The sequence below is a fragment of the Artemia sp. Qi Xiang Cuo genome, chromosome 21 (genome assembly GCF_049724085.1).
Source record: "Artemia sp. Qi Xiang Cuo chromosome 21, ASM4972408v1, whole genome shotgun sequence".
Taxonomy (NCBI): domain Eukaryota; kingdom Metazoa; phylum Arthropoda; class Branchiopoda; order Anostraca; family Artemiidae; genus Artemia; species Artemia sp. Qi Xiang Cuo.
Window position 1 is genome coordinate 29,034,643 of NC_142814.1, and position 12,282 is coordinate 29,046,924.

General features: G+C 34.4%; 1 protein-coding gene across 1 annotated transcript in view; it reads left to right on the forward strand.

Annotated features, from left to right (window-relative positions):
* bel (ATP-dependent RNA helicase bel) overlaps positions 1 to 12,282 on the forward strand; it is a 61,360-nt gene that overhangs the window by 33,613 nt on the left and 15,465 nt on the right. The window contains exons 5-9 of the mRNA XM_089107023.1: positions 793 to 986; positions 3,332 to 3,547; positions 5,462 to 5,595; positions 7,713 to 7,838; positions 9,122 to 9,266. Of these exons, the coding sequence (XP_088963149.1) occupies positions 793 to 986; positions 3,332 to 3,547; positions 5,462 to 5,595; positions 7,713 to 7,838; positions 9,122 to 9,266 (815 nt within the window). The remainder of the gene's footprint in view (positions 1 to 792; positions 987 to 3,331; positions 3,548 to 5,461; positions 5,596 to 7,712; positions 7,839 to 9,121; positions 9,267 to 12,282) is intronic.

A 12,282-nucleotide genomic window follows, 5' to 3' on the forward strand; every position in this document is an offset into this window, starting at 1 on the left:
AGGGTTTAGGTAAATGGGGTTCAGTTTCCCAGTGTTTCAGTTACACGAGCGTTCAGTTACACGCACACCCTTGAAGTTACAATAGCCTAATTAATCTAAAATGCAACTTGTCAAGAAGATCCTCAACCTGGCTGTTTCCTTCTTTTTTTATCTTGAGCTTTGATGAACTTTAAAATCTGCAAAGTATAATCTTCACAAACCAAATCGATCCACTTTTTGAACTATTTTCATTCTTTACTGGAAAGACTCAACTGTCCCTACTATTCTCGGTTTATTAAGTAGTTTACGACTGATAAGGATTATTTTTGAAGTGACAGGAATTGGTCTTCAAGTCAAAAATAGTTGAGTAAGAAGCAAATCTGACTAATACCTTGACATACTCAAACGCGCTAGCAAACAATGATGATTCGAAACTTTTTTTTTCTTTAGTTTTTAGAGCTGCTTTGTCTAGCAGACGACGGGTCATGTTAAACCAATATTCATCTTGCAACAGTTCGAAAAGCCAATTTCTATTTTACACCAAGTTCGGTTTTATTTAAAGCCAGAAGTCCTTCGTCTCTGAAAACTCACGTCTCATTTAAAAGTTCTTTATTGATATATTAGCACAGGATTTTTTTTTTTTTTTTTTTTTTTTTTTTTTTTTTTTTTAATGGAAGATTAGCTTTTTTCCTAACCTGCTTTTTAGTTAACAAAAACTCCATAATGCAGGCCAGTTAGCCTCTACAGCTTTCGCCTCTTACGCTGCAGAAATATACCTTTTTGAATATAAAAAATCAGTATGGCTAATTTTAGGTGCGGATCGTCAGCAAGGAGCTGGAGGACGATGGAAGGAATCATCGACCGAGGATTGGACCAAACCTTTACCTCGAGACGAAGAGACGGAGCTTGAACTCTTTGGAAATGCAAATACCGGTATCAATTTTGACAAATATGAAGATATTCCCGTGGAGGCGACGGGTGAAGACATTCCTCCTAATATAAACAGTGTAAGCTGTTTTCATGTATTAATACATTGTTTTCTCAGCATCGGAGATGTCTGTATTCATGGATAGTTTTCAATAGGGTGAGAGAGAGAGAGGAGGGGTCTAGCACATATAGGGGGCTGGACAACGTTGTAGCCATGCCAGTGCATAGAGGGGAGAAGGACCGCGTATTGATTGGGACCAAGGGACCCCTATCTTGAAAAGTAAAAATTGGAAAAGGGTATATTTTCTCCTGTCCTCCAAATTTTTCGGGAAAACATTATGATAGTCCCCTCCCCAGAAGTCCGACTTATGTTCCTATGGATGTAGCATATTGCGTGTTTTCAGGCGGAAAATGGCTGTTCTGCTTCTTTCTTTCTGTTTGATGAACTTCCTGTTATATTTTTCTTATACTAGCAATCGATAAGCCTCTCGTATTCATTTATTTCTTTGGATTGTGGTGAAAGGGGGCGACACTTTTTGAGTCGTAGAATATAAAAATTAAATTAGATTATCATTTAATTAACATCAGACTAACGCAAAGGGAGTTTGGGAATAGGCTCCCAAGTCTCGGAAATGTCTACAATTCTCAAATTTATTTTATATATTCTTTTCTTTTTTTTTACCCTTGCCCTTAAAAAGGGTTTTGCACACGTGTTCGGAGACTGTCTTAAGTCTTCCGAGGCTAGAGGGTCTATTTGCCAATGAATAGATTCTTTTGAAATACTGAGCTACTAAGTAAATCACTGGATTTAAATAGAAGACATTACACAAGGAAGCTTGCAATAGCAAGTTTTTTATAGCTCGCGAGGGCCTTTACTTATAGTACAAAACTAGTATTTACTAGTATAGTATTTACTTATAATGCGGTCCAATCTTTGATTGGACCGCATAGCGTTCTGAGACAGAAAAAAGTGCAATATAGTCGAAAGTTAAAAGCATTAACACACGCTCCAGGTGCGTAAGAGGGGGGAGGGTATATCAGCCTGTTTAGTAAAAAGCCATATAAACGATCTGTTAAATTTATATGGAAAATTTGGAAATTTCGTGAGGAAATATCTTGAGTTCCTCCCCCTATCTGCTGCAGACTTGCCAGCTACGAAAAAGGGGTTTGTATTCTAATAGAGAAAGTTATGAGAAATTTGTTTTTGTTATTGATCTTACCCTATTGATTTTTTCTTCTTTTTTTAAGGATGAAAGATCTTAAGCCGAACTGGCCAGCCATGACAAAAACAAACAAAGAGAAAAATCTAAAAAAAAAAAAAACGAGATCTCTTTGTTGTTGTTTTTTTTTAAGGAAGATATATTACCGCATCCCCAGCCCAGATTTATTAAGTTCCCTTTGGATTCAACCCCAGAAACAAAAGTCTAAAAAATATATAAATAACGGGTAACATTTTTTATTAAGAGAGTGAGAAAGCTTTGTTTCTTAACTAAAACTTGTACCCTTTTTTCAATATTTTCATTTCATTGAAAAATACTTTTCACTAAAGGCTCTAAAGAGTTTCGATTAGTCTCATTCAAACTTGTGAACAACTTCGGACCAATTTCTGGAAAGGGTTCAAAAAAGTCTGTCCTGTTTTCTTACTCTAAAAGGTGTCTCTTTTAAACCTATCCATTCTAGGATTGCCAGAAAATTAGTTTACCCCATTAGCAAAGCTATGGAAAACAAAGGAATGACCTATAATGACCTATATTGTTTTCAACATGAAGTATCTAAAAAGGACCAAGTATCAAGAATTATAGCCGTAATTCTTGAAAACGAAATTCTTAGATGTGTATCTTTTGCTTACTAGTTTCAGATAACAGGGCAAGCTTTTCACTTAGAAAAATGATGTACCTCAGACGTGTTTATCACGCAATGATTATAATAGCTGTTTTAAGAAAATAGGCGTATCTCTTAAGTCACAACCATAATTTTTGCTTAAAGTTGGCTGAATTTGGTCGTCAATTTAAATGTGTGTCGCAGTATTAACGTTGTTTATCTAGGATTAAAACTCGGTTGTGTGAACCATCGCTTGTTTCCTTAATGTTCCAAAAACTATAAATCTAATAAGAATTTCTTTTGTCACAATTCGTTCAGAAGGTCATGTCCTCACTAAACGTAAACATGGTTTAAGCTATTCGGCTTACTGTAGCGGTCACTAACTTTTTGAAAGGGACAACGCTGTTCTTGTACCTAGCAAGTCAAACTTGTAAAAGCAAATGATTTATGAGAGAGAAAAACATAGTTTTTCAGTTCTTACCAAGTTCACTCTATTTTAAGTATCTTGTGCTTTTACTGTTCCATTTAACCTTACTTCGCACTATTTTTATTATAACTTTTATTCTGTTTTTTACTGTTACAATTTATTGGAATTATCTTTCAGTATGACGAAGTTAAAATGACAGAGATTATGCAAGAAAATATTGTCCTGGCTCGCTATCAACGCCCAACTCCAGTGCAAAAATTTGCCCTACCCATTATTCTTGGCAAGAGAGATTTAATGGCATGCGCTCAAACTGGCTCTGGAAAGACTGCTGCTTTCTTGATACCCATATTGAATAGAATTTATGAAAATGGACCAGTTCACAATGGATACCAGGTATCTTTGAATATTATGCTCAGTTTTTTTTTTTTGTTTTTTTTTTTTTTTGCCTCGAAATGAGTGTGAGAAATTAAGTCTTGTTTTTTTTTTTCTGCAAAAATCATTTTCACGTTATTAATCTGCGGATAATTTAGGGTAACTGGCTCCTCCCAGTGTCTTGAGAACATTTTCTTCAAAGTATTGTGTCTTCAAGTATAAGAATCGATTGCTTACACATGGATTTAAATAATAACAACAAAGGATCTAAAAAAAAAAAAAAATGGGATTTTTTTCCGGTAATTCATTATGAAGATTAGTAGGTTTAAAGCACAATTAACTGGAAGATCTAACTTAAATATAATTTAATGAAATTATTCAAAAATAAAATAGGAAATAAAAATAATTGAAAGCTGAGAAATTACAGAAAATTAAAAACTTTTAAGGCCAGTTTATAGTGCTGAGAACTTACCGTTGTTTGAATATCTTTCCAGCAATACGCAAGTTTTTGTTTTTCGGCAGTATGAATGTCATCATTTAAGTGTCAATAAAGTCAATCCCTTACGTTGGGAATTAGCTTAGTATATTCTTCCACCTTGATGAGGACTTCAATGAAACTCATCAAACTTCACCCCTTTGATCAGAGCAGAAAAAAAGCTTGATAGTTGACAGAATTCCGTTTTTAGTTCCTCAATGGATTTGGGACCTGTTTTTCTCGTCAGTAAAGTTACGTTTGAGAAGTTTGATTAGCAGAAGGACAAATTGTTGGCAATGCATTGATACTAATTTAATTACATTTCATCTTGGGGTGAAGCAGTTTGTACGGAAGTATGTATCTCAAAACTAACGCGTAAATTCTGACTTTTGAGCTAGTCAATTCTTCTAAGATAAAATATACGTTAAAAAAAAAAAAAGTAAAAAAAATAAATAACAAGAGCTATCAGACTGAAGACTAAACATCCAGGACTTTCTAAGCTATTTATGTAGAAAACAGCTATGCCATTACTAATAAACAATAAAAGGAAAAAAATATACGTAAAAAAAATCAATGATAATTCAGATTAGTATGAGTTGCCATGCAACCTTGATCGTTACGTAGCACTTATTCAATAAAAAAAGTTTAAAAATAAACGTGTTGCTCAATTACCCCCCCCCCCCCCCCCAGGTCTTGAAAATGCCTTCTATTTCGTATTTTCTGTGAACAATGTTTTTTTGGTATATCCACAGAGAATTCGAAAAAGCAGCAAAATTGCTCTCCCCCCCCCCCCATCCTAGAATTTGAAAAGTACATACACACATACACGCCCTTGTTTTCAGAAAAATAAATCAAAACTAAAACGCTTTTTGCATAACGTTTATTGTGTCATTTTATAGATATTTGGTTTGCGCCTTGTCTTTTCCGTTGATAAAGGCGTTCTGGATGTGAAGCCAAAATTTTGGAATTTCACATTCTTATTTATGTATTAAAAAGTTTCTGATTTAGGGTATTTTATCTGTTTTGAATATGTTTTTATTTCAGTTGCTGGTGCTTGTGTAGAAAATGGCGGTAAGTGCGCGATAAGTGAAGTTTCGTTAATGCTAATGAAATAAAACAAAATTGCATAAAAATATAATTGTTCAGAAACAAATTTGGGCTATGTATTTGCACATTAGGGGGAGTGGGGGTAAAGCATAGCATATATTAAATACGTAACCTAAACCAACCTAGGTACCTTTTAGTCCCCCTAAACCCCAAAAAACTAAAGTTTAAATATAGTTCCCGGTGTGAGAAACCGTTTGTTTATACCTCACAAGGCAGCGACAACCTGTTTTCATAAAGATCTTTGCAATACACTTGTCGCGCACTTACCGGATTCTACATAAGAACTCAGTTGCTAATTAATTTAATGGGATGGAGGGCTAGTTAATAGCAAACTAAATACAATATTCTTTCAGTCGCGTGGGGGAGGATATAGAAGGAAGCAATATCCTATTGCCCTGGTTTTGGCCCCAACTAGAGAATTGGCTACTCAGATATTTGATGAAGCCAAGAAATTTAGCTATCGCTCCAAGGTTCGCCCAGCTGTTGTGTAAGTTCATGTTTTTTTTTTTTTTTTTTTTTTTTTTTTTTTTTTTAATTGGTATCCTGAAACAACTTCTTAAATAATTAAATACTAGACAATTCATTTCATTTCTCTTGCTCGTTAAGACTATTTTTTATTCGTATTAAAGACTAACTTTTTTATGAGGCAGGTTTAAAAGCTAAATTTGGGAAACTATCTAAAAAGTAGATTTTCTTTTCAAATAAGCTAATTAGTTTACTGTAAAAACTTTCTGATATTTCTATTGATTTTTCAGCTAATTAATTTGAAAAGCATCTGCTAAGATGTGGCTATTTAAGATCTAATCAGTTGATCAGAGTGATGTAATCAATTGATGTCTTAGTTTTTTAAAGAAAATTATGTATTCTGAGATTTGAGACACCTTATCGACTAGAATGCTGGAGAATAAAAAGTGCCCAGAGGTTCCGAAAAATCATGCTGTTACTCTAGGGTTTTATTATCTTTACGGCTTTAAAGAGTTCCCTTTTGTCTTGCTTTTCCGTCTCCCTTTCCTAATAGCTGATAAGGAAGTATCTGGAAAAAAATTAATTACTTTTCTGTTAAAAAAAAAAAAAAAAAACAGAAGTTCTTTAGAGAATTTTTAGGTCACTTAAAAAGCAGATCAAAGCTATTCAAAATAATTCAAATTTCCTAGCGATTTTTATGTTTTCTGTCCAGAATACCTACCAGATTTAAATACTTTATACGACTACATTGGCAATACATAGTAGAAGGAAAAAATATAGATTACTAGTGGTCATTGCCGAAATTTTCCTCATGTATCTCGGTTTGATGTTGCCAGATGTAGAATGAGGAGAAAAAAGCCTTGCCGACGCCATTAAACTGAAACAAGTAAAATTTCCAGGATAAAAAAAGAAAATTATGCTTAGGTAAAAGATGGAAAGTAAAATCTCTGTGGTATTTAAATTTTAGTCATTGAAAGATGTCAAAATGTAACTATGATGATAAAGTTAAGATAAAGATGTGGCTTATTGTCTAGAATAAGAAATTGTAAATCTCAAAAGTAATTCAAGGCCGATTTTTGTTTAAAGGAACCATTCCATAGCAGTCTAGTCTAATTCTTACGTCGCATGTTTCATTAAGAATTTTAACTGTTTATACTAAGCAGTTATTCTTTACCTGGATATCTAGTTAACATTTCTTTTGAATGATAAGATGCTGCGACTGGAGCAACTTCCTCTCTAGTTAACTTCATTTATAAAACGAACATAGGTTTTTAATAGGTCAATACCTATTTAACTAAATAGGAGGAGGACAGTAGAAACTGTTTCCCCCTGCGCTGTTTACTCAGGGTGCCTGCAAATCATTTGTGGAATGGTTTCTCAATTCAATTTATTCGAATAAAAACATAACACAAACATCAATAACAATAAAGAAGAGAACTTGTTAAAAAAAAAAAATTAAAGTGACACTGAAAAAGATAGAAGACTAAAACATGAGTAATTAAAGCAAATTGGTTAAAAGTTGAAAGATTAAATTATATTATCAAGTTTTGTTGCATTGTTGTACAGGGTTCAGAAACTTGTGTCTAGCTCAACACTGGAGGGTGTTTTGTTCCATTGAATAATAGATTTATAAATGGGAGATTGCTGGGCAGCATTAGAAACCACATTTAGGGATTATAGAGGCTCTATTAGATGAACGGAGACAGTGGGCGTCCGAATTATTAATATTATAATAAGTTAGTAGTTACGAAGGAAGATAATTGTAGGATATTCAAAAATTCCAAGAATATGGTAGCAACCAAATTGTGAGATTATTAGTTTACAAATATATCAAACTTAAACTAATTCTAGTGAAAATTTGGAGGGTTATAACTTCATAAATACTGTGTGCGTGTTTTCCGTTTTATGTATTATTTTTGTTTGTGTGTGTGTGTATTCTTTTTTAATGATCAGATATAGAGGGTAAATTGCAGGAGTTACATTACGTCTTAAATGAAGGTTAGACTTTTCTTTTGATATAAAAATTAGGTTGTGTTGCAAAGATCTAATGTTTTATGTGTTGTACTCTGAGATGTTTTGTTCTAGAACAGTATGTTCGGGTATTTTTTGTGTAAATTTATCCTTGTTGGTTTTTTTCAGCTATGGGGGTGCCGATTTGAGAAACCAGATGGCAGAACTTGATCGTGGTTGTCACCTTTTGGTTGCTACACCTGGTCGTCTGCACGATATGCTGGATCGTGGCAAGATTGGACTTGAATATTGCAAGTTAGTAATGAACTTTATTATTTGACTCTTCATCAAAATATGACTCTTTATTTTTGCCACACCAAAAGGTGTGGCAACCGTTTCGTTGCCACACCTGGTCGTCTGCACGATATGCCGGATCGTGGTAAGATGGACTTGAGTATTGCAAGTTAGTAAAGAACTTACTAAGAATGTTACCTCCTTTGAGTAACTATACATTTATACTAAAAAAAGGCACAAACAAGAGGTACCATCAGATAATTCCCAGCTATCTGATTAAATAACATGCATTTCTTCTTCTTTTTTTCAATTAAATGTAAAGCTTTAATTTACTAACGGTACAGCTTGTTGGGTCATATTGGCCTTTCTTGGGTAATTTCAAACTTCTTGTGCTGAATTTTCGAACCTATATTTTCGTCTTTTATATTAGTACTACAAGAGACTGTACCTTCTTTTCTAATCCAACTGTAAATGGCAGTCCTAATATAAATTTTTCTAGGAAAAAGGAAAAGTCTATGTTTGTGCACTCCACCATTTGAGGGTTTTAGTAATCGTTTCATATAAGAAAGATTGATGCAGTATAGAATTATCTTCATATTTATTTCGCAATGTTATCTAGAAACTAGCGTTTATAATTAATTTCATTACTATTTTATCAGTTCTTTGTACAGCATCTCAAATTAAGTGCAATGATTAGCTAACATTTAATAACCAAGCACCATATCATAATGCGTATATTTTTATTCGTTATATTTATGTATATTTTTATTCGGCTATGTTGGAAAGATAAAACGGGGCTTTGACTGGGTCCATTTATCCAGGAAGTTAAAATTTTCAATTGGGTACTCCATGTGAAACGTTGCACCATTTGAATTTTTTGGAAAAGGAAAATCGATTATAAAAAGAAATATGAATGAAAATAAAACAGATCACTTAGGAAGAATCTGGAAATGGAGAGGTATTCTTTTGCTTTTGCCCAAAACCAAGGAAAATAACAGAAAAGCAACATAATTTCCATAGATAAACCAAAGGGTAGGCCAATAGGTCATTATTAAGGGTAAATTTCGAACAAAATAGTTGAGATAATACAGTACTCCGTACAAGAGAATTTTCATTTAATGAGACAGAAGTGGGCTGTAAAAAAATAATAAAACTGATTCTTTTTTCTTTTCTTTGTGCAGTGCCAATTAGACCTTATGCTATCAAATTGATCACACCTTACCGATACGACTAGCGTATAATGGTTCTAACACATTCAAATCTCTGTTTGCGTTCATAGTTCTCATGTTTTCCTTTTTTTTAAGGTTTCTCATCTTGGATGAAGCAGATCGTATGCTAGATATGGGATTTGAGCCACAGATTCGGGCAATTGTTGAGAAAAATTCTATGCCCGGATCACCTGAGCGACAGACATTGATGTTCTCCGCTACTTTTCCTAAAGAGATTCAGGTGAGATAATCTCTTTTTCGTATTCCGTTGTCTATTTGTAACTGCAGAAAAAGGGCCTTCCTTTATACAAAATGCATTCCCTATACCAAGATATAGGATGTATCTTTCTTTCTGTCGGTATATTCTCTTAATATTACCCCCTTGGGTAATGGGTGTAGGGAAGGCCTTGGGTACAATAGAAACCCGTATCCAATAGGTAAGGCCTTCGTATAACACATATCCTAATGCCCTAGGTATTGGGAAGGGTTTATGCATTCCTAAGGCCTTCCCTGTATGCTGAGACTGGATATGTTTCCAGGTAGCCGGCGTTTACAACACCCCCCCCCCTCCCCACGGAAAATAAGGCTATGCCATCCCAAGGCCACAGCATAATTTGCACTTTACTGAAGTGCAAATTATGTTCTTGCCTTGGGAAGGCATATGGGTTTTAGCCCTACTCATTTTAATTTTTGCTCGTTTTGAGTTTGACTCGGTTATTTATTTTAATTTCTGTTCGGTCTGGGTTTCATTTATTTATCGATGCTGATTTGCGGCAGTTTCATGCTTCGTAGATTATTTGATTTAATTTTTGCTCATTTTGGTTTAATGGAGTTCTTCACTTTTCTTTGAAAAACTTTTTGGCGGAAAAAGTTTTTTTAATTAATTTCTGTTTGTTTTATATTGACATAGTCCTTTCAGGGAAAAGAAAAATAATAGTTTAAATCTTTTCGTTTTTTAAGACTTCATAATTTTGCCTGCTATTTGAATGCTGGAGAAAATTTTTCAGCAATTTTTAACAACATAGCCCCTTTTAAAAATCTGGACACAACTAGTAGTGTTTAATTTAGTTTCATACCTCCTCTACTTGATCTGAAATACTTTATACCATTCGCTAAAAAATCTGTTTACTTTCTTTGATAGTTTGGATACACTTACGCTATTTTGAGTTGGTTAAATTTTAAGAGCAGAAGTAGCCCCGAAAGTTTGAACATAATACCCTCAGTCGTTCTTGGGATACTGCTGAGATGACTTATTCGGAATCGGCATTAACACAGTGCATTTTGATTTGATCTATAGGCAGCATTAGGTTTTTAAGCATATTGGGCAAATGGGAGGGGGATTAGTTGCTCTCAAATCACTTTCAAATATTAAAAAGGGCACTAGACCTTTCTATTTTCAATCGAATGAGCCCTTTTCGAAGTTTCTATAACTCCTTCGATACGAAGTGCCCTGATCTAAACGAGAAAAAATAATAATACATTTCACCCACATCGCTCTTTGCTATAAAAATATCAAGCCTTCCAATCACTTTCGACTATTAAAAAGTGCACTAGCCCTTTCGATTTCCAATCGAATGAACCCTTATTGAGTTTCTACGTCAACGCTTTCTAGAAACACCTTATATGCCCCCATGGCATAAATTACAACTTTTGCCCTGTGGGCCGTGAGGGGGCTGTCATCCTCAAAGACCTAATTTCTAGAACCTTCAACTACGTTGAACAAAATGGCTTTCTCAAAATTTTGATTGGATGTGTTTGGGGAAATGGGGGCATGAGAGGGGGGGATTATTTGCCCTCCAATCACTTTCGACTATTAAAAAGGGCACTAGCCCTTTGAATTTCCAATCGAATGGGCCTTTTTTGAAGTTTCTACGACAATGCTTTCTATAGAAAAAAAATCATATATACCCCCAAGGCATAACTTAGAACCCTTGCCCTTTGGGTTGTGGGTGAGTGTCCTCCTCAAAAACGTAATTTCTTTCTGGAAATCAACTACACTGAACAAAATGGCTATTTCAAAATTTTGATTGGATGTGTTTGGTAAAATATTAGGCGTTGAAGGGGTGTTAGTTGCCTTTCAATCCCTTTCGACTATTAAAAAGGGAGCTAGCCTTTCCAATCGAATGAGCCCTTTTCGAAGTTTCCACGACAACTCTTTCGATACGAAGTGCCCTGGTATGGAAAAAGAAATAATAAATAATACATTGTGCCAACATCGTTCTTTACTTAGGCAGCGCAATCTTGCGCTGCTTACGATCACTGATCAAAGTTTGTTATTTGTACCTTTCATTTATGTTATTTTACTGTGTTCATGGCCGTATATTTGGCTTTAAAATACACCTATCTATCTATCTATCTAATGCAGAATAATTGCACCAAACACATTTTGCATGTAGACCCACTATACTCTACCCTCCCCCCCCCCTCCTCCCTAATGTGAAATCTATAGCCCAAATGTCTTTCTAAACTAACGAAGAAAATAACCAAAAATACGGTTTATTCTCGAATTTTACACAGCGTAAACTTAAGTGAGTGGCGCATAATACACAAGTACCAAAATTCCTTCCCCCTACGGAAATAATAATAAAAAAAAAACTCAAATTCAATTCTCAAATTTTGAAAGCTTTATTTTCCGGGGGGGGGGTAAATGCCTAGAAACATGTTTCCAATCCTTTTATTTTTTTATTTTTTAGATAACAAGTGATCGATCTCTCTTCCGGAAGCATTGTGTGGGGTACAATGTCCTTGTGGTTTCTTCTGTCGCAATCATAAAGCGTTTAAAAAAAGTAGAGAGTAAAACCATATTATTTTGAACATTGTGATAACAACTTCTGGTCACTCAACAGGTTAATAGTGTTGGTAAAACAAAATCCCATTTTAGTCTGTTTTTTGGCACTCAAAGAACGGATGTTTAAGCTAACGGAAAAAAAGAAATATTATCCGTCAAATAGACCCCTCATCACGTTCTTCGACTGTTCAACAGGCAACTTGCGCTGGTGATAAGCAGGGTTGGCAAATATCCGTGTTACTATTCTAACTTACAACTTTCTTTGAATTTTTAGATGGAGAAATGTGATTTTCCATTAAACGATTTCTGGCTATGGACTTTTCTCTGATGGTTTTAAGCTTTTCGATTATGAGCCATAACATTGGGTCTCAAGTTCTTTTTTTTAATAGTAAACCATTTCTTTTTCTGGCTTTAAAATGTTACGAAGTTGAATCCAGACGATATTTATCATTTCTAAACAAGTATAAAC